The following is a 22472-nucleotide window of genomic DNA, read 5'->3' as shown; positions in this document are numbered from 1 at the left end:
TAAAAGGTTCAACTAAGAATAAACCCCATGCTGAGTACTTAAGTACTGGTCAGCATAAACAGCTTACTCAATGTAGCTGTTGTGGGAAGAAAGGACACACAAAAGCTGTGTGCTAGCATAACAAACAGACTGTCCAATGTGATTTCTATGGTAAGAAAGGTCATACTACCAAGGTATGCTGGCATGCTCAGCACAACAATGCTGACCACACTCAACATCACCCTCAAAGGGTAACTATGTGTGGCTTTTGTGGTAAAAGTGGTCATACTACAAAAGTATGTCGCCACAAGTTAAAATATGACTTTGCACCTGTTTATGTTGGTCCCTAGTAATTAGTTCCAAGGGGGGGGGGGGGGTTAGGAACTAATGTAACTTTTTTCGCTTTTAATTATGCTGACCTAATGTTGTTTTAAGAGTTTGATAACTCAGCGTGTTGGTCAGCACGGGTGAATGATTAGTCAGACAGTTTTAGTACTTATGCTGACTAAGACTGCTTGACTTGAGAGTTAGGAATTGACACTTGAAGAGTCAGCTTCCAACTCAGCACTCAATATTTACTCAGTTTCAGTTTTGACAATTTATACGCTGAGTAAATTTTACAAGCAACACATGCACATATATATATATATTGAGAGAAAAGGTTTAGAAGTTACTCAGCACGACTTATCCTGGTTCGGCCTCTCTGCCTACGTCCAGTCCCCAGTTCCTCCTGGGATTTTCAATCCAATACTGAGCTCTTTCAAGGTAGAGCACAAACCCTTTACAAGGCAGTGAGTATGCAAGAGTACGTCCTCTATTCGTCTACTCAGCTCCTACTAAGTACTACAACCCAGCACTTAGATTTTTCTACCACTGAATACTTACAGCCAAGTACTCAGCTCAACACTCTCAATATTCCTATTGATCACAAACTTGTTCTTTTTAAACTAAAGAACACTTTAGATGATTACACAACAATCAATCTAGCATTTACACAGAGAATAGAAAAATTGGTGTAAGATCTTTTGTATTTGAGTGCTTTCAAGATTTTTCTCTCTTTGTATTTTTCTCTTGATGCTTCAGTGATGATCCAAGGTTCTTCATTGTCCTTTTATAGAAGGAAAACTGTAGATTTGGATCGTTTGAATTGTTGTTACCGTTAACACCAAAACGGCTCTTTTGGGGGGACAGATTCTGGTCAGCTTCAGTCTGTTCCACCATTCCCTTCCTCTGTTTTCTTCAGGCGTCAGGTTTTGTCTTATTGCACCAGACTTGTCTTTTTGTGCCAGTTGTCTTTTACCAATAATCCAACGACCCATGTTTCTTGGAATTAGTCTTTTGTTTGTCTTCGAGTTTCCAATTATTGGTGCAGAAGATTGGCAGACTTTGTCCTTTAGTGAACGGATCCTTCATGCTGTCCTGACTGTCACTCAGCTTTATTCGTTATCTTCGGATGTTCAACTTCTAAGCTGAGTTCCTTCTTGGTCAGCTCCGTTCTGTTTAAACGCTTCTGAAGAAGTCTTCAAATTTAGTTAGCTTCATTTTGCTTCTGAGTTCTTCTCCACTCAGCTTCCATTCTGTCATGCTGAGTTCCGTTCTACTCATCTTTGCTTGTGCTGACTTTTATCCTGTCTTTACTTTATATATATTTTTGCACTCAATATTGAACAAACACATTAGTACAATTAAATCAAAGCATTTAAATTTAATTGCCTCTTAATCATGGATGATTTTGTCAAATCAAAATCTTGTGGAAAATGTGTTTCAACAAACTCCCCCATTTTGATGTTAGCAAAATACATAATTATGGAACTCAGTTATAAGTTACCCCATGATTGACATTTTTGAAATAACTCCCCCGTAAGGGTTGCACATATTGTCTTAAACTTTCCAAGGTTTTTTAAGACACTTGTGTATGCTGACTTAGATTTAATGTTGGATTTTTCAAGATCTGATCTTTTTGAATTTTAAGTCAGCTTTCAAAAATATTAGAAGTATGTTGTTACTCAGTTTATTACCTAAGTGTTTTAGAGTTAATGTATACTGAGTAATTTTTTACTTCTTAATTTGTTTGTTCAATTTTATCGACCGGTTTGAGGAAATTTTACTTGACATAGATTTAAGCAAAAAGATAAAGCCAACCAGGACATATAAATGTTTCTATGCAAGTTCTAAACAAACAACATTTACTTAGACTAGACTACATCTAGTTCTACTTCTTCTTCTTCTGAGCTTGGTGGTCAGCATGAGCAATTCCTTTGCCTTTCTCTTTACTTCCAGAAACATTACCTGCAGGCTGAGTTCCTCCTTGACTAGTCTCCCCCGTTTTGCCATCATCGGGTTTATAAAGGAAGGTTTCATTGCGAGTGGCATTGGAGAGGTAGTGAGAATAGCGCTGAAGCCGCTTAGTGCTTTCACCCAAACCATCAATTACAGGAACGCTGTCATCCTGAACATGCCGAGGAACCCGGAGGGAGCTGCTGATCATGCTAAGTAGGCATTCATGGGATTTGCTCAGCCAGGTGAGCGAGCTTGTGATCTGACCAAAAGATTGATGATACAGCTTTAGCAAGGCAGAATCATAAAACATGCGCTGGGCATTGTTGATGCGCATTGCCTTCATTATAGCTTGTGAAAAGCTCATGAGTTCACTGTTGGAGACTGGATCAACATCCATCTGTGCTCTGTCGATGTTGAGTAGGCTGACTGCTTCACTTAGTTATTCAATAGTACACTGAGAAGAGGAAGATACTAAGTCACGCGTACTGGTCAACTCAGCAGTAAGCTGGGTAAAGCATTCTTGAAGTTCAGCAGAGGTGGCAAACTCAGCATTGCTAGGGGCGCTCGATTTGGTCAGTTCTGCACTTAACTTGGCAAAATATCCTTGAAGTTCAGCGGAAGTGGCATACCCTGGATTGACTTCAGATGGTTGTTGAATTTTGCCGTCAAGTGAGTTCAGATGGTTCACCATTGTGAGAACCAATTCAGTCAGCTTTGTGATTTGGTCTTGCCTTGGCTGCTGAGTTTGAATGGTGGTTATTACACTTACTAGATCCTTGAGTCCTCGTAGTTTACTGAGAAGCTAAGTGATTCTAGGCAGTTGAGAGGACTCAGTATCAGAAGATCTAGCAGCATCAGCTTGAGGAGGGTTCAATTCTTGAAGCAAGGACTGAGCAGAAGCAATGATACGGCGTCCTGACTCAGTAGCATTCAAGTACGTGAATTGAGCAGCATTAGACTCAGAGGCTGGTATTGAGCTTGATGGTGGTGGAGGAGTGGGCTCTTTGCCAGATTGAGTACCTTGATGGGTACCTGGACTTGGATTGACTTCAGGAGCTGAGTCGTCAACATGCTGAGTTGGAGGTGGAGTTTGGGTAGTCATGTTGACCTGCTCAACTTGAATGGGGGAAGTTGAGGCAGGATTTGATCCATCTTGAGCAGCTTGGATTGGATCTTCAGGGGTTTTGGCTTGTTCCTTATTCTGAGTAACAGAGGCTTGGTTTTCTACAGGATTTGCTGGAGGTGACTCAGTCTCAGTATCATTCGAGAAGTATTTGAACTGGATGTTGGAGAGGTCATCCTTAATTTCTTCCGGAGAGAAGGCATCCATAAGATCAATTGGCTTTTGGGCCTTCTTTTTGAGTTTCCTTCGTGGATGAGCTTTGGGTGGTGAAAGGTCAACTTGAATTTCGTCGCTGGACTCAGTAGCAACTGTCTCCTCTTCGACAAGTTGCTCAACATGACCCTCAACAGCATCACTTTCTCTTTCTCCCTGCTCAGCATCATCCTGAGATTTCTCAACATTGGTAGGTTCTTCCTGCTCAGTATTAAATTCTTCCTCAGCATGAGTTTCATCTGTAGCTTGTTGCTCAATTCCTTTCTCAGCTGCTTTGTCTAGGTCAGTTCCATGACCTGTAGAGATAGCCCCATCTAGGGGTTCAGTTTCAACTATTTGTAAGGTGTTAACCTTCTTCCTTTTCATCAAAGGGGATTCAGGGGTTTCCTCTTCATCGTCAGGCTCTTCTTGCCTTTTTCTCTTCTCTGCTAACTCAGCTTGCTCTTTAGCCTTGTCAGCTTTAGCTTTTTCCTGAGACACAAGTCTCACCTTTTTTGGAAGAGCATGGATGTCTTTAGAGCAGATTTCAAGAGCCTTCCTCTTCTTCTTCTTCTGCTCAGGCTGAGCTATCTTAGGGGACTCAGTATGAGTCTCCACTTCTTTTTCTGGCTCAGTTTGAAGCTCAACTTCTGGTTGCTCAGCTTCTTCATCTTCCTCAGCATCTCCAGCTCCTTCATATCCTTTCAAGGGTTGATTGTACAACAGTCCATCCAGCAGAACTGCAGTGATTTCACTCCCCATGGTACTTGTTTCGTTCACCGTCTCTATCTGCTTGTCCTCAAGAATTTTTATGATGAGAGAGCCCAAGCGGAGTTTTTTACCACCTCGTTGAAGAGCTCCAACTAAGAAGACGAGAAGATTGAGCAGAGTGTAGGTCAGCATGTGCCAGATGAAGCACTGCTCGAAGTTAGAGGCAGATGAAGCTGAGTTGAGTTTGGGGAAGATGAAGTTGGTCAGCATGTAATGGACCATCTTCTGTTCTTTTCCCATACAGGTGCTGGGTATTTCACCCTTATGATCCTTGGGTTTACAGAACCCCTTGATCTTCTCAGTCTTGTCTTTTGGCACTTTCTCCTTTGTTGTTCGAAACTCAATTCCTTCGTCTGGTAAATCTAGTAAAGTGGCTAGATAGGCAGGGGTCATGATGATTTTCTGACCTTTAACTGAGGTCTCCAAATAATCAGAGTCATCTTCATCAACATGTAGATTTGTATAGAATTCCCGTACTAACCTAGGATAGGTTGTTCCTGAGAGAGAGAAGAGACCAGTCCACTTGTTCTTCTCGATCCAGTCACAGAATGGTTTCTCAGAGGTGACGAATCCTGGGGAGAACCATCTGCATTTCAGAACCTCCAGATTGTTGACCTTTTTGTGTACTTTGATCATCTTTCTTTCTATTTGTGTCGAAGGACCCGCGGAGTCACCCTGAGTGGGTTTGTTTAAGGTTTGAGTTTTAGGGGTTTCGTTCTTCCCGGAAGCCATTTTTACAGGTGAAGGTTTTGTGGTTTTAGGGAGAGAGAAGAGTTTGATTATAGAAGTTTGTAAGCGTAAAGAGTAAAGAGTGGGGATCCTTCCGCTTTTTATATTAGATTTTCGGCGGCCCTATTCAATTATCTAGCCGTTTTTGCCTAGGGACGTTCAACCGACAAGGATTCTGTCATTTATGACATCTTCGGTGCATGGGATATGTCATTAAAGTGCGTCTTTCCAAGGTGCCAGTAGTTACACGTGTAGGCATTTATTTTACGCGAGTGGGTTTCTACGGGATTTCGCTAGAATTCGAAACATTCGCGATGTTGAGTGCCTGGCTTTCATGAATTTCCTATCTCTAAATAACTCAACATACGTCAATCACTCAGCATGTTCATCAACTCAGCATAGGGTGATTACTCAATATGTTTATCTACTCAGCATAGGATATTTACTCAACATTTGTATCTACTCAGTATAACTGAGTTCCATAATTATGTATTTTGCCAACATCAAAATGGGAGAGTTTGTTGAAACACATTTCCACAAGATTTTGATTTGACAAAATCATCCATGATTAAGAGGCAATTAAATTTAAATGCTTTGATTTAATTGTACTAATGTGTTTGTTCAATATTGAGTGCAAAAATATATATATAAAGTAAGACAGGACAAAAGTCAGCATAAGCCAAGCTGAGTGGAACGGAACTCAGCATGAAAGAATAGAAGCTGAGTAGAGTAGAACTCAGCATGAAAGAATAGAAGCTGAGTGGAGTAGAACTCAATATCAGAAGTCTCCTTCAAAGTTGCCAGAACGAAGCTGACTAAAATAAAAGACTCTTCTAGAATTGTATAAACAGAACGGAGCTGACTAAGAAGGAACTCAGCATGGAAGTTGAACATTCGAAGATAACGAATGAAGTTGAGTGACAGTCAGGACAGCATGAAGGATCCGTTCACTAAAGGACAAAGTCTGTCAATCTTCTGCACCAATAATTGAAGCCCCGAAAATACACAGAAGACTAATTCCAAGAATCATGGGTCTATGGATTATTGGTAAAAGACAACTGGCACAAAAAGACAAGTCTGATGCAAGAAGACAAAACCTGAAGCCTGAAGAAAACAGAGGAAGGGAATGGCGGAACAGTCTGAAGCTGACCAGAAGCTGTCTGCTAAAAGAGCCGTTTTGGACTTAACGGCTAAATCATCTCAAATGATCCAATCTTCAGAAATTCATCTATAAAAGGACAATGATAGTTCTTGGATCATTTGCCGAAGTATCAAAAGAAAAATACAAGAGAGAAAATCTTCAAAGCACTCAAATACAAAAAGATCTTACACCAACGTTTCTATTCTCTGTGTAAATGCTAGATTGATTGTTTTGTAATCATCTAAGGTGTTCTTTACTTGAAAAAGAACAATTGTGTAATCAATAGGAATATTGAGAGTGTTGAGCTGAGTACTTGGTTGTAAGTATTCAGTGGTAGAAAAATCTAAGTGCTGGGTTGTAGTACTTAGTAGGAGCTGAGTAGACGAATAGAGGACGTACTCTTGCATACTCACTGCCTTGTAAAGGGTTTGTGCTCTACCTTGAAAGAGCTCAGTATTGGATTGAAAATCCCAGGAGGAACTAGGGACTGGACGTAGGCAGAGAGGCCGAACCAGGATAAGTCGTGCTGAGTAACTTCTAAACTCTTTCTCTCAATATATATATATATATATATATATATATATATATATATATATATATATATATATATGCATGTGTTGCTTGTTGTATTTACTCAGCTTATAAATTGTTAAAACTGAAACTGAGTAAATCTGAGTGCTAAGTTGGAAGCTGACCTTTCAGGTGTCAATTCCCAACTCTCAAGTCAAGTAGTCTTAGTCAGCATAGAACTAAAACTGTCTGACTAATCAATCGCCCGTGCTGATCAACACGCTGAGTTATCAAACTCTTAAAATAACATTAAGTCAGCATAATTAAAAGCGAAAAAGTTACATTAGTTCCTAACCCCCCCCCCCCCCTTGGAACTAATTACTAGGGACCAACAATAATGTTGACTCCTTTTGGATTTCGAATGCTCATTCGAATCATTTTGCCTTTGTTTCAGATAGGCCCTCTAATAACAAAAATTTCAAACCTTCTTAGTTGATTGGATTAATCAAGGTTATAACATTAACACTTTGAAATTAGAACCATATGCCGCCTTTTCTCATGCATTGTAAACACTAGAAAATATTTAGGGTAAATTACAAAAGCGACTCAATTGATAGATACTTTCAAATTAGACTTCTCCAAAATACTCTTAATATATATATATTATTATGACTTAACCAATTTTTTCAATCTCGATAAGTTCGCACTTTACAATTTTGCTTCACAGTGGAAGCAACTGCTAATTAGCAGTTTACAATTTTATTTTGCAGTGTAAGCAACTGCTAATTAGCAGTTGTTTCCACTACTAAACAAAACAGTAAACTGCTAAGACAAGTTTAATGAATAGATTAAACATTTTTGTAATTAATTATTCATTGCGCTCGATAGCTTTAACTTTTTGTAGAATATTTCACTTTCCGCTCAAACCAAATAATTTTTCCATTGGAGAAATTGCCCCTTGGTGCGAAGTAATCAACATTGCTCATTTTCAAGGCAATTGTAAGAGCGCAACATCTTGAGTCATATACAACCAAACTTCTACTTCATTCTCACTTATTATATCATTCAGATAAGCCATATTCATAAATATTAATTCTTCAGAATTAATTAATAAGAAATGAGCCATCCAAATAGGTTTTTCCGGTCCAAAATCACAATCATATAACCAAGAATTACACCCAACTACTGAATATTATAAACTCCACCTCTTTTGACATTGCATTTTCCATCTCTTTCACCTCTGTCGTAGTAGCCCAATCTTTGATACATGAAGCCAAGACGATTCCATCGACGACCATATGTGAAATTGAAAGGCCGATTCTCAATCCGCCGCAAGAGAATGTTGTTTTTTAAATCAACGATACATTTGCTCCGATTGGATTTACATTGATAAGGGACACATCGGGGACTAATTTGTGCAAAAGTGTGAGATCAAGTCGCGTGAGATTCAACCATAGGAATGTTAGCGCATAAAGAATGATGTTAAAGCTACTTCTAACCAATTGTCTTAACAGTTACGATTTGAAATCAATTGTGAATTAGCAATTGCTTTTACCACAAAACAAAATTATAAACTATTAATTAGCAGTTGCTTCTAGTGCGAAACAAAATCATAAACTGTTATCGAGATTGATGTGTAATATTGAAGTTGGTTGTAAAAAGATGAAAAATTGGTTAAATTTTATTATATACTCTATACTAAAGATATTTAAAAAAATATAATTTAAAAATGTATACTAAAAATGTAAATAAATCTATTAATTGTGTCAGTTTTATAATTTAGCCGAATATGTAGTCGTTCCAACCAAAAAAAAAATTCCACTATCGAAATCCTAATACATTCGAGTTAAATTTCCATTTTCAATACTAAAGCGGGTCTTACGTGTACGTCTTCTTCACCAGTAGTTGCTAGAATTTTATTCCCTCTCACAGCACCAAGCTTTCCATCCATGGTTTCTCCAAATAAAAATGCTTAAAAAAGATGAAGCTCTTCTCTCCTTCTTGTTTAACTCAGTGTAGTTCCATTCCTTCTCTATCTAATAATCCTTTCATCAGATTCTCTACCTTTCATTTCTCTCCTCCAAAATATTCTGTTCATCTCAAATCCCCTTCTACTACTGACCTTTTCACTGCAAGTTTCAGAAGAAGAAGCAGGGGTCATTTCTTTAGTAGCTGCACTTCTAGTAGTAGAAATGTGGAATTGGAGTCATCAGAATCTTCAGGCTCTAATAATAATTCTCCCTCATCCTCATCATTAAATGTTGATCAGGATTTTGATTGTGTGGGGACAGGCCAGGATGTGGAGTGTCTTATCTCTTCTTCTTCTCCGTCTTCTGAATCGAACGGGGTTGTGTTATCATCGACGGCAAAGGTTGTAGAAGAAGGGGACGAATCGAAAAGTAATTTAGTGGCTATGTTGTTGGAGACGGGAGTTCTGATATCGCCGTTCTTCTTTTGGGGTACGGCAATGGTTGCAATGAAGGAGGTTTTGCCTCTGTCTGGACCTTTTTTCGTTGCTTCATTTCGGCTTATTCCTGCGGGATTGCTATTGATTGCATTTGCTGCGTATAAAGGCAGGCCTCTTCCTTCTGGCCTCAATGCTTGGCTTTCCATCGCACTCTTCGGCCTTATAGATGCCACTTGCTTTCAGGTTTCTCTCTTTTGCAACTTGTTTTTCTTTATCTGATGTAATTATGAGCAAACTGCAATAAAATAGATTACATCGAGTTCACATTGTGTTGTATAAACTTCTGAAATTATTATTCTTTGTTATGGAACAGGGATTTCTTGCTGAAGGACTGCAAAGAACTTCTGCAGGTTTAGGCAGTGTAGGTTTCTTTATCAAACAGTTCAATGGAAATTCACTGTTATATTGTTCTTGCAACTTCCCAACTTTAACGTTCTGGCCTTTGGCTGAACTCAGTGATTCTATAGGACATGGATTGGGTATTTATATATTTGTACTTAATCAATTAACTATCCTGTGGATTAGGAGTAATTGTTGCATATTAAATATTTGAAAGAAGTTTATAAACTTGGAAGAATTCAGTTCTACTTCATGAACGATACAAAAAAGGAATATTATATTACTGTCTAAAGTTTGGTCCGAGTATCTCATACATACGCTTGGTAAAAAGTCTATTACTTGAATGCTTCCTTTTGTGAGAAAATGCAGCTTGGAGTTTGAGATATAAGAAATAATTCTCAAAAGGAAAATACAGCTTGGAGTTTGAGACATGAGAAATAATTCTTTATTAGCCAAGATGAAAAGGGAGAGCATAGCCATGTGAATTTGTTTTCTAAACATATTCTGTTGTAATTTACCTGTAATAAATCTTTCTACAGGAACACATAAGAGCCACTCATAGCTTTTTCTTGCTGCAGGTCATAATAGATTCACAACCTCTAACAGTGGCTGTACTTGCAGCCTTTTTATTTGGCGAATCCATCGGATTGATTGGAGCAGGAGGTCTTGCGCTTGGTGTTATAGGGCTTTTGCTTCTTGAGGTGATCACTCACATACCTGTACTGCATTTACTTATGGCAGTAGAGCATCCATGCAAAATTAGATAATGTGTCTGCTCGACCAAGGATAGCATTGCTTCTGAGTGGAAATATATCAAATTGAACAAACATGAAGTAATCTTCATTAATGGGAGTGAAATGAAGAAATTACAAGAAGAAGAAGAAACTGTAACCAGAGAAGAGAGAGAGCCGGAAACAGAAAAGAGAAAAAGAGTCGTATTGTTTTTGTGATAGTTGGGTAGGCTATAACAGCCTATTTATATCCAACAACTAAAAGTCTAATTACATCTTTAATCCCTAAACTTATACAATTTGACTAACTACCCCAAATCCTAAATAAACTAATATCCCCCCTCAAGCTGGACTACACAAAGTCTTAAGTCCAAGCTTGCTGACCAAATCTGTAAATTGTGGTTTGTGGAGAGCTTTAGTCATAAGATCTGCAAGTTGAAGATGTGTAGAAATCTGCAGTAAATGCGCAACCCCTTGCTGCACCTTTTCCCTTACAAAATGACAATCAAGCTCAATATGCCTGGTTCTCTCATGAAAAATAGGATTATTAGCTATGTAAATAGCTGACAGATTGTCACAAAAAATTGTAGCTGCTTGTTTATGTTGTATTCCAACAAAATCAAGCATGTAAAGAAACCATTGTACTTCACAGGTTGTCAATGCTAAAGCTCTATATTCTGCCTCGCTTGAGCTTCTTGCAACTGTGGGCTGCTTCTTGCTCTTCCATGATATGAGGGAATCACCAATGAATACTGCAAATGCAGTGACAGACCTTCTGGAATCTACACACCCTGCCCAATCTGAATCACTGAAAGCCTTTAAGTGCAATGTACTCTTCTTGGGATAAAAAATGCCTTGTGCTGGAGTCTTTTTGAGATACCTTAATACCCTGTTAACACCTTGCATATGTATATCTGTAGGGCAATCAAGGAATTGACTCAAGCAACTAACAGCAAAAGAAATATCAGGTCTAGTGTTAGCTAAATAAATCAATTTTCCAACAATCTTTCTATAAAAGGTTTTGTCTTCTAAGGCAGTGCCTTCTTCCTTGGAAAATTTGATCTTGGAATCCATTGGGGTATCTGCTGGTTTGCAATGAACATAACCTGTTTCTGCAAGCAGATCCAATATATACTTTCTTTGACAAATAAAAATACCCTCTTTATTCCTAGCTATCTCTAATCCTAAGAAAAACTTTAAGGATCCTATGTCCTTAATCTTGAATTTCCTGTCTAAAACTCCTTTAATATGATTAATTTCCTCAATATCATTCCCTGTTAGTATAATGTCATCTACATATACTAATAACAATGTCATCTGGTTTCCTTTTCTTTTGATATATAGGGAATGATCAAAAGGACACTTTTGATATTCAAATTCTAAAAGAGTTTCAGACAGTTTTGTAGACCATTGTCTACTGGCTTGTCTTAGGCCATAAAGAGATTTGGTTAACCTGCACACTTTATTATCTCCTTCTACTTTATAACCTAAAGGCAATTCCATATAAACTTCTTCATGTAAATCTCCATGCAAAAATGCATTGTTTACGTCTAATTGAAACAAATTCCAGTCAAATATACTTGCTAAGGCTAAAACTAAACGAACTGTAGACATCTTTACCACAGGTGAAAAAGTATCTAAAAAATCTATACCCTCTTGTTGGGTATAACCTTTAGCTACCAACCTAGCTTTACACCTTTCTATAGTCCCATCAGCCTTGTATTTGACTTTATAGACCCATAAACTCCCTATCTTTTTCTTATCTTTAGGTAAAGTTACAATCTCCCAAGTTTTTGTATTTTCTAAGGCCTTAATTTCTGCATCCATAGCATCTTGCCAGCACTGATGCTTAATGGCTTCTGCAAAACTTTTAGGCTCAGTAATACTAGAAACATTGCAAACATATTTTTGATAATTATCAGTAAGATTTTCATATGATAAGACTGAATTTATAGGGTATCTATGAGAAACTGATGGCATGCTGGACTTAACTGTAAATATTCAGGAGCCTTTCTAATCCTAGAAGACCTTCTAACAACATTATCAACATTAGGCTGAGAATTCTGTGTAACAGTTTCTCTAAGAATAATGTCCTGCACAATATTATTATCATCAATAACATCTTGTGTTGTGTGTGTGTCAGGTGTTAAATGTGTTGAATTATCTACAATATCATCATGTCGGTCAATTTCTGGAATTATACCAACATTAACAGGCAAAACATTCATATCATAAAACATAACACCTGTAAAATCAATATTGGGAACAATATGCACTCCCCCTGTAGGAGATTGTGTTAAATAAGGAAAAACAGTCTCATAAAAAGAAACCTCTCTAGACACAACATATTTTCTGTCTGTCAAATCATAGAGTCTATAACCTTTAACATTAGATGCAAATCCTACGAAAATGCAAGCATGAGATTTTGGATCAAATTTTGTATACTTAGGAGTAAGAATTGTCATAAAACTGAGACATCCAAAAACTCTCAAAACATCATAGTTTGGTTTCTGTTGAAACAAAACTTCATGTGGAGTAGTATTATTCAAAAGTGGAGTAGGAATGATATTTATCAAATGAACAGCATGAAGAATACAATCTGACCAGAAATGCAAAGGTAAGCCTGCTTGCAATTTTAAAGCCCTGGCTATATTCAAAATATGTTGGTGTTTTCTCTCAACCACACTATTTTGTTGAGGTGTGTATGGACAAGTAGTTTGATGTACTATGCCTTTGCTTTGATAAAATTCATGTAAATGCAACTCAAAAGCATTATCAGACCTGAGAATTCTAATAGATGCACCAAATTGCGTAGAAACAAGATTACAAAAAACTCTTGATAGCATTAGATGCTTCACCTTTAGATTTCAACAAAAATACCCATGTAAATCTACTAAAATCATCCACTATAGTAAGAAAATATCTATAACCAGATAAAGAAGGCTGTTTTATTGGACCCCAAACATCAACATGTACAAGATCAAAGCAATTTTCTGTTATAGTCTCACTATTAGGAAAAGGAAGTCTCTTCTGTTTTGCTAAGGGACAAATAGTGCAAACAGAAGTATTACAACATTTTACATTAGTATTTTCAGTAGATAAAAGCTGCAATCTACCAGTAGACAAATGACCTAATCTATAATGCCATAAAGGAAATTCATCTATAGTCTTAGTTGACACCGATTTATTATTACTAGTACAACTATATATGTTTGAATCATATGCATTCTGTGTCAAAATGTATAGACCATTCCTGAGTTCAGCTATACCAGTCCTCTTCAAAGTCTGCTTGTCCTGCAATAGACAGAGATTATGGGTAACTATTACCTCATAATTCATGTCCTGCAGTAATCTACTAATAGAAACTAAATTGCAGTGAAACTCAGGTATGTAAAGTACATGTGTAACTAATAAATCAGGTGTTAATTGAACTGATCCAGCTCTATTCACATACACAAAAGTACCATTAGGCATATTAACACGCATAGTAGGAATATTCACAACATCAAACATATATCTCAAGTCAATAGCAACATGATCTGTTGCTCCAGAATCAATAATCCAATGCACAGGTGATCTTGTATCACAATGTAAAATATGTGCAGAAGTTGAATTGTGTGTACCTTGATAAGTGGCATTAGCAAAGTCTGACTGTAAGGTAGGACGTGCTGAAGCAGCAGAAGAAAAACCAATAGGTTGAGCAGAAAATGTATTCACTGAAGTTGATTGAGAACCTTGAAACCCTGAACCTTGTGACTGCATTGGTCTCTGCTCAAACCTTTGCATCATCTGCATAAGAGTGTTATACTTCTCAGCTGGAATGCTAATATTCCCAGCAGATGACCCTGACTCTGTAGCAGCATATCCATATCCCTGTGTCTGCCCTATATTGACACTATCCCTAGATCCAGACATAGCCCCTTCATTCTGTGTAGTAACATTAGCCACCACTGCCTTTTTCCCTTTAAAATTTGGTGGGTATCCATGCTTTTGATAGCATTGATCCACAGTATGCCACTCTTTTCCACAGTGACTACACTTCTTTATATTCCCTTTCTTGAATTGATATGAACCCTTATTCTGATTAGACTGATATGCATAATTGACAGAAACATTAGGCAAATTACCAAGAATCCCTGCATCTACACCTTCATGAATCTGCCTCTCATGTTGTACTACCATGTTAAACACTTTTTCTATCTTAGGCAATGGATCCATCATAAGCACTTGTGTCTTAATCATACTAAAATTTCCATTTAAGCCTCTAAGAAACTTGATTACACAATCTTGAGTTTGTTGCTCTCGAACATTCTTAATAGCAATACATGCACTTTCTTCAGCATTAGGCACATAAGTACAAGTCATGATTGGCCTAAACTTAACTAATTCTTCCCACACAACAAGCAATTTTGTATAATAATCTGTGACAGAAATATCACCTTGATGTAAAGAAGCAATCTCATCCTGGAGTTCTGCAATCCTCAAATGGTCAGTTTGTGCAAAGCGATCTTTCAAGTTCTGCCAAGCCTTATAAGCAGTTTCAAACCATGTAATACTTGAAGCAATTGAAGCAGAAACTGATGCATTCAACCAATTCATCACCAATTTATTGCAACGATTCCAGGCCAGCTTATTTGCCTCCTCCACATCTTCTTGAAGCAAGGTCCCATCCACAAACTTCATCTTATTCTTGGCCATTAAAGAGCGCTTGAAAGCTCTGGCCCAAGAATGATAGTCTTTACTGCCGGTTAAAAGTTGTGAAACCAGAGGTTGCACCGAATTCTCACTGGGATGTATGTAATAGATGCTAGTGGGATTAGCAGATTGATCAAGAATAGTGGTCATTGTAACAAATTTTGGGGAAAAACCAAAAAATTGATCTTTGAAAAGAAATTGAATCAATAAGATCCAGAAGAATAACAACTATTAATCTAACACGAAGATCAATAGAAAAGAATAACTATGATCTAACAGGAAGCTCGTGAAAAGAAACAAGAAGAACAATTTTGACCTAAAATCAAAATTCTCAGAAATCGTACAGAATAGAATCAGCGGAAGTAATTTGTTTGCTCTGATACCATATCAAATTGAACAAACATGAAGTAATCTTCATTAATGGGAGTGAAATGAAGAAATTACAAGAAGAAGAAGAAACTAGAGAAGAGAGAGAGCCGGAAACAGAAAAGAGAAAAAGAGTCGTATTGTTTTCGTGATCGTTGGGTAGGCTATAACAGCCTATTTATATCCAACAACTAAAAGTCTAATTACATCTTTAATCCCTAAACTTATACAATTTGACTAACTACCCTAAATCCTAAATAAACTAATAAAATACAATGATGTTATAAATGTTTTTCAGAATATGAGGACCTACTTGTGTATTTTGTTCAAACCTCAAAGGAGGTTTGGATTAATTACCCAACATTTATCTGGCAAAAAATGATGGCCAAGAGTTTAAGAGGGCTTCAAAATTTCATCGGTTCTTACTATGACATATATATATTATTCAGTTGATACTCTGCTGCATGGGTAATTTGTTTTCTTCTTTTTCAGTTTTTCTTTCAATCAAGTCTTGTAATTGTGCATGCATCGCAAATTTAATGCTTTTATGATAATAACTTCCGACAAGAATATGTCACTATTGCTGAAGATTTTGCTATAAATAGGTATACTTTCTGATGCATGGTAGAAGCCATGGCTTTAATGCTTTTGTGTCAAAATATTGAACTTGATGTAGTGAATGCTTGATTTATGTGTAAGAAGCTTTAGCTTGGATGATGTTCTTATGATTGGATATTTGTTACTGCTTACTAGCTCTTTGGAAGAGAACAGGATTGCCTAGACGATTAACTATTGTCTACAAATCCGAAAAACATTATCCTAAATGCAAAATCTTCAGATTTCAGCTTAAGAACTTGTAGTCAAGAGCCACTTTATCTGTTGTTTGACTTATGTGGATTTTCTTTTTCTTACTACTTAATTTGTTTCAGGTTTGAGGTGGAATCGAATCCTATTCTAGGAACATCTAGGGACTAGAGATTGAAATTGGAATCTCACAACAACATATTTCTGTCTTTCATTGTGTTGCATTACATATCTAGATTCTATAAAGCTGGTCGCAAAAGGACCCCACACGCGAAAGCACACTTGGGCTTGATGCGTGACAATACAGGTCCATATTATCATGTCCTGCAAATAACTCAACAAATGGGGCTGCCAGGAATCGAACCCAGGACCACTTGGTCACACTGGCTCTGATACCATGTCATGTAACCGTTTTAGCTAAAAGCTCAAGCTGATAGTTAAAGGTCCACTTCATATTAATAGCTGACGATTTGGATATGTGTTATTATGATTTGTAACCTTTGATCAAATTCATGGTCCTGTGGTTTGATATACGGTACGGCCCAAACTTAAGCCAAGTGTAGTTGTGCCCAAGTCCTAAAATAAATTTCAGATGATGATGTGGTAGTTCAATAAATTTCTTTTTTATGTCTATCTCTCTGTTAGGCTCAACTGGAAGTGACATTCAGTTTTGCAAACCCATTAGATCAAAACAGTCTTGTCTCATTTGACATTTACTACTACTATATATCAGTTTCTTGTAATGGTGATGTGTTTTTTCTTGTAGGTTCCCGCTCTTACTCTCAACCAAAGTAACTTTTCTTTGTGGGGAAGTGGAGAATGGTGGATGCTTCTTGCTGCTCAGAGTATGGCAGTAGGCACGGTCATGGTCCGATGGGTTACAAAGTACTCTGATCCCATTATGGCAACTGGATGGGTAGGTTATCCTGACAGTCATTACCTTTTTTCTTGATTCCATTATATGATAATCTCCATAGTTAACTATTATATCTAGAGGTGATCCTATACACGAATCAAAATTGGCAGTTTCTGGTTCCTGCTAAGAGGGAACTAGCTGCTCTGTAGGACTCCAGGTTCAGTTAGTAGTTCTCAAATAGGTATTTTAGTCATACTTATAATTTTCAAATAAAAGATAATACCAAAAAATCTTTCAACTCCCGTTGTATTAATACCCTCAGTCATCAGGGTAATGCATTCAAACGCCATAGTGAAGACTTGAACCCTTTAAGGATAGTGGTTCACTTAGCTCCTGATCAATTCTCCATAACCTAGGAACACCTAGTTTTACCTCTTGTTTCCTTATTCTTGTTACTTATTTTTATTTTGAGTCTTGCATTATGAACCAACATTATCCACTCAGGAGTTGATGATGCGATGAAGAATGTACTAGATCATCCATGACTGTGGTTTACCAGAAAAAGTTGGTGCTAGGTTGCTGTGCCTTAGAATTTGGTGGAATGTCGGCTGCTTTACTTTTGTTTTACATTGAACTTGTAGCAAAAAGAAGGAGAAATGACAAATTCACATGAATTGTATTGCAGCACATGGTTATTGGTGGTTTCCCTCTCGTAGTATTCTCTATTCTCAATCATGATCCTGCATTTTATGGAGGTCTGAAGGAGCTAACAGCAAGTGACATATTGGCACTCTTTTACACCTCTGTATTTGGAAGTGCCATCAGTTATGGTGTATTCTTCTACAGTGCAACAAAAGGTTACTGTCATGCTTCTCCAAATTGCAATACATATTTGAGCCTAAATTTTGTTTGAATTTTACTTTTGAAACTGATTTATCATTATAACATTTCAGGTAGCCTGACAAAACTCAGCTCCCTTACTTTTTTAACCCCTATGTTTGCTTCAATTTTCGGGTAAGATTCTGCTATCAGAATAAAGTCATACAAATAGAAATCTTACTAGATTTTGGGTTTCTGTTTTCAAAATAAGAAAACAAGCAATTATACCTTCAAGATGAATAAAGCAGCATGCCAACTTCGCAGAAGTTGCTGATAAGTTATATTTTTCTGATATATTCTTTACAATCGAATTTTTCACGACAGGTTTTTATATCTTGGCGAGACCTTCTCACCCATACAGCTGGTTGGGGCTGTTGTTACTTTGGTAGCTATTTACATGGTTAATTATCGTGTTGAATGAAACAATTTATCAATATGACAGTCATACAAGATTCAAAAGGGACATTTGGCCATCGAGATAGTATCTGGGGAAAGTAAATGTAAATAGTATATATTTAGAACGAAATAAATGTAAAATTTGATAGAAACAGATCAATCACAGGGTTCTATTCTATGAAGCACCGACTCTTCCCCGGGTTCGCCGTGGCAGTGGCCGTGTCGGACTCTCCGGACTCGGGGACTCGCCGGGGACTCGGCGGGACACGGATGGGACTCGGCAGGGACACGGATGGGACACGGTAGGGACTCGGCTAATGGTGAAAATATGTAAAAGTTTAGGGTTTTTTTTTTAAATCTTTTAAAACCTAGGGTTCAATTACAAAATTTGACAAAAAAAAACCTAAACTACATCTAATTCTCACCTGTGTATCGCGATTATAAACGTTTAGAGCTTCTTTCTCTTCCTTCTTCGATTTGTTTTGTGATTTAGCAAGTTTTTTTTATATATTTTATATCTAATATATATAGAATTAATTATATAGAATTTGCCGTGTCCCGCCGCAACCGTGTCTCATATTTTCTAAAAATGTTGTTTGCCGTGTCCCCACCCGAGTCGGTGCTTCATAGGTTCTATTTTGTTGGTAGAATAGCTACATTTCATTGGGTGTCACTTGTGTTATGCGGGGTGATGAGTTAAACCAGAAGAAAAGAGCTTGTTGTGGACACACTTGGAATTTTGTTTTACGAGATTCAGTGTGATTTGCACATGGTGGGGAAGATTTTGGGGTTGATTTCTTAGGCCTTATTTGGATGATGATATTTGGAAGTAGACGAGGGTAGGTGTAATTAGTTAACCTTGTTTATTTTGATATGCAATTGAAGAGTATAGTAACTGGGTAGGTGGGGTGAATTTTGACTAACTTTCCTTGTACCCCAAATTGGAGGGGAATTATGGTTAGGATTTTTTTTCCAAAATTATTATTTGTCTTCTATTTTATTTATACAAATGAAAGGATATAAGAGTAATTTTATATATAATTACATTATTAAACTATCACTTATCTTACGTTCCGTACAAACACAACAAGTTATTTTCTACATCCCAGTTACTTCACCTTACATCACTTCACTTTTAATAGACTCTATCCAAACAAGGTCAGTGTGTTAATGTGTTATGGAGCTTACAAAATGGTGCCGGATGGGACTCTAAGCCCTCTGTACAATTTTTTTTTTTTCCATCCCCATTGGGGCTCAAATACCCACCTGGATGGATAATCTCCGCCTTGTTTGAAACAGAACTAGTTCTGAACAACACATATATTTCTTTGTATTTGGATGACATCTTGTTCTTTTAGTATTGGGAAACATATATAAAATGTTGGGGAAATGAATCTATTCTACCAATTTCAATCATAAAAGAAGAATATATGTGACAATCAGAAGGCAAAGAACAAATAATCCTTATGAACAAACGATCATTTGTTTGAACAAATATGAAACTAAACTACATGGTTGTAAGTCTGCAACCTAACCAAACTGAAAAGTTCAATAAGTGAAAACCATAAATTATGTAGAAGCAGCTGCAACAGTAGGAAACCTTCTCCCAATTCCAGTCCTTTGCCCACTGAATCCCCTCCTTGCTTCTTCCATGTCAATTCCTGTTTCGGATACGATATGCTTTTGAAATCCCAAAGGACTCCTCTGATCATCCTCTCGGGTGTTCGATCTCGAAGTCCAGCGGTCTGTGGAATCAGCTGAATTGGGTTCCCATGAAGAGGTAGAGTATCCCCAATGGTTGTTGTTATGGCTACCACCCACAAAGCTGTTGCTACCAGAAGATTCTTGTTCATCCATATCTTCTCCACATAATGTGCCATTCCCACCCCTCCTTACAGTTACATACTTGTGGAAACTTGGCTCCATTAGATCATCACTTACCACTACTTCAGATTCTACAAAAGGGTCTTTCACATCTACTACCTTCTTACCAACAGGGATTCTCTTATCTTCCCCAAATGCACAAGAAAGGTTGGAGCTTGTTGTGGAATTAAGATCTGCAACTGCTTCAACAATGGAGCAGGCCTTGGTCACACATGCTGGAACTGAGAATGAAGGAGCGTTTGGGTTTGTGTTTGTGTTCTTCTGGTGAAAATTATGTATGTCCTCAAGCAAGAGAGCAGTATATGATGGATTGGGATTCATCAAAGTTTCAGGATTGAAGTCGAGATCTCGAGATCTCCTTGCTGACCTACTTCTCGTTAGCGTCTGAGGCATAGCTTTTGCCTCTTCCACAACTACTGTTTGCTCTTTCACAATCTTATTAGTCCCTTGAGCAGCTACTCTATTGTTGTTTGTATCAGCATTTGGCTTCTGTAGAAGAAAAACAAGTAGATAAATTTTCTATCATTTGCAATGAAAAGAAAAGAGTATGAAACACACATTATAAAAGAAATTACTGATTTGAGTAGTGGAAACATGCCTGATTTACAACTTCCTTCACCACAGCTTGTACTTCAGCTTCTCTGTTTTTAGATTGTACTCTGCCGGTGCCATTGTTAGCTTTGTTGTTTCCAGTTGCTGGTGCATACACTAGAGAATTCGGATCAATTTCACTCAAAGGATTTCTCCGGTAAGGTGAATGTTCAGCTTTCCTTGAATTGCTGCGGCTAAGTGATGGCTGCTGCTGTTGATTATTATTCTCATTAGAACCACCCCTAGCATTGCATCGTGCTGGGGATTGAGAACGGGGAGATGCAGCAGTCCTCGATCCAGCTGCTTCTCCAGCATTTCTCTTCACGGATATCCGTTTGACGCCAGTAGCCGTTTGGGATTCAACGGCATTGTTGCTTTTATCCATTGTCAAGGAAGAAACAGTAGCAGGAACGGAGACCATCTTCCCAGGCTTGCTTGTAGTATTAGAATTGGGAGTTGGGGTAGTTTCTGATCTTCTACCGGGCGATCTACTAACCCTTCTTCCACTACTAGTAGTAGTAGTGCTACCATTTCCCCTCTCTCTGCTTCCAGATCGCTGGTCTCCATCCCTTTCCCGGCTTGGTGTCCTTCTCCTTCCTTGTGAAGGAGAAGAATGAGTCCGCCTACCAGATTGGCGATGGCGATTGCGTTGGTGATGCTGCCTCCTATCTTCATCTTCTTCATCGTCATCATTTGGTCTCTTTCTGGCTTCATAATCAGCAGAAGAAGAAGAAGCAGCAACCTCATCTTGCTCCTGATCTAAGTCAAAACTCCTCTTGGAACCAGCATATTTGCGACCTGAAGATGCAACCTTGGCAGCAATTCCAGAGGAATTGCTCCGGCTAAGCCTTCCACATTGAATAAGAATAGCATCCACCTCTTCTTTTGTGCAGCTGGAAGTCCTAACCACTGAATTACTAACATTGCTACAATTTTCACTATGATTACTAACAGCAGAAGAAAGCTTGTGTTCTTCTTCTTCTTTTGAAACAGAGGGCCGCTCTCTGTCATGACTCTTTCTGTGTTTTATCACAAAAATCTCTTTTTTCACGAAGTTATCTTCTTCTGCAACTGCAACTGCAACTTGTTTCTTCACCTTCTCTTCTTCCTCTACTACTGCTTTCCCCTTGATTTTGGCCTCTGGTATTTCCCCTTTCAAAGGAGTATCAGAATCAACAAACTTGTTCGGAGCTTTAGCTTCTGCAGCTGGAAGAGAAACATTCAAAGACGACGAAGAAGAAGAAGACTCTTTCTTACTGCTTAAACAGGCACCCATTGCTGGTGACCCAGTAGCTAGAGGTGTGGAATTTGAAAATGAAAGACGGATTTAGGGTAATTTGTAATAGATAAGAGAGAGATACGTTTTCCAAGAAAACATTTTTAAAAGAGTTATAACTTTTTGTTATTAAGAGAGAGAGAGACAGAGAGAGATTCAAAAAATTTGAGTGAAAGAGCGGGCAGATCTAGCAAGAACAAAATAGATCCGTTAGAGAGAAGGGAGAGCCGTTGGATGAATCTTAAGTTTAAAAACAAGCTATTTCTTTTGTTTCAACGAATATTTTATTTCTTTTTGGCTTCTTCTAATAACATACTTATATTATTGCTTAAAAAAAATACTTACGAACATTCTCTTATTATAATCATTATAATATTTACATTTACAGCTTTCTTGTCTCAATTCAAATATCTGTAACGGCTATTTCTGAATTTTCATTTTCTTAATTAAACCTTCTTTTATT

At 37.6% G+C, this 22472-nt stretch overlaps 3 protein-coding genes across 3 annotated transcripts; 1 reads left to right on the top strand and 2 right to left on the bottom strand.

Annotated features, from left to right (window-relative positions):
• The first annotated feature begins 8588 nt into the window (after nt 1-8588).
• Nucleotides 8589-18666, top strand: LOC136203558 (WAT1-related protein At3g02690, chloroplastic). Its single transcript, XM_065994747.1, has 7 exons — nt 8589-9375; nt 9506-9553; nt 10110-10232; nt 16894-17043; nt 17669-17840; nt 17937-17997; nt 18187-18666. The coding sequence occupies exons 1-7, from the start codon at nt 8707-8709 to the stop codon at nt 18281-18283; spliced, it is 1320 nt and encodes a 439-aa protein (XP_065850819.1). The 5' UTR covers nt 8589-8706; the 3' UTR covers nt 18284-18666.
• On the bottom strand, nt 10605-15715 carry LOC136211147 (uncharacterized). Its single transcript, XM_066002695.1, has 2 exons — nt 13886-15715; nt 10605-11062 (listed from the first exon to the last, which is right to left on the bottom strand). The coding sequence occupies exons 1-2, from the start codon at nt 15105-15107 to the stop codon at nt 10605-10607; spliced, it is 1680 nt and encodes a 559-aa protein (XP_065858767.1). The 5' UTR covers nt 15108-15715.
• A 1025-nt stretch (nt 18667-19691) lies between the features above and the next one.
• LOC136203549 (uncharacterized protein At1g65710) lies at nt 19692-22201 on the bottom strand. The gene is made up of 2 exons (XM_065994736.1): nt 20741-22201; nt 19692-20631 (listed from the first exon to the last, which is right to left on the bottom strand). Exons 1-2 carry the CDS (start codon nt 22007-22009, stop codon nt 19828-19830), a joined length of 2073 nt encoding a protein of 690 aa, XP_065850808.1. The 5' UTR covers nt 22010-22201; the 3' UTR covers nt 19692-19827.
• Between the last annotated feature and the right edge of the window lie 271 nt (nt 22202-22472).

This window comes from Euphorbia lathyris, chromosome 1, assembly GCF_963576675.1.
Source record: "Euphorbia lathyris chromosome 1, ddEupLath1.1, whole genome shotgun sequence".
NCBI classification, from domain to species: Eukaryota; Viridiplantae; Streptophyta; class Magnoliopsida; order Malpighiales; family Euphorbiaceae; genus Euphorbia; species Euphorbia lathyris.
The sequence above is the reverse complement of the archived record's forward strand: the minus strand, read 5'-3'. Positions and strand labels throughout refer to the sequence as shown.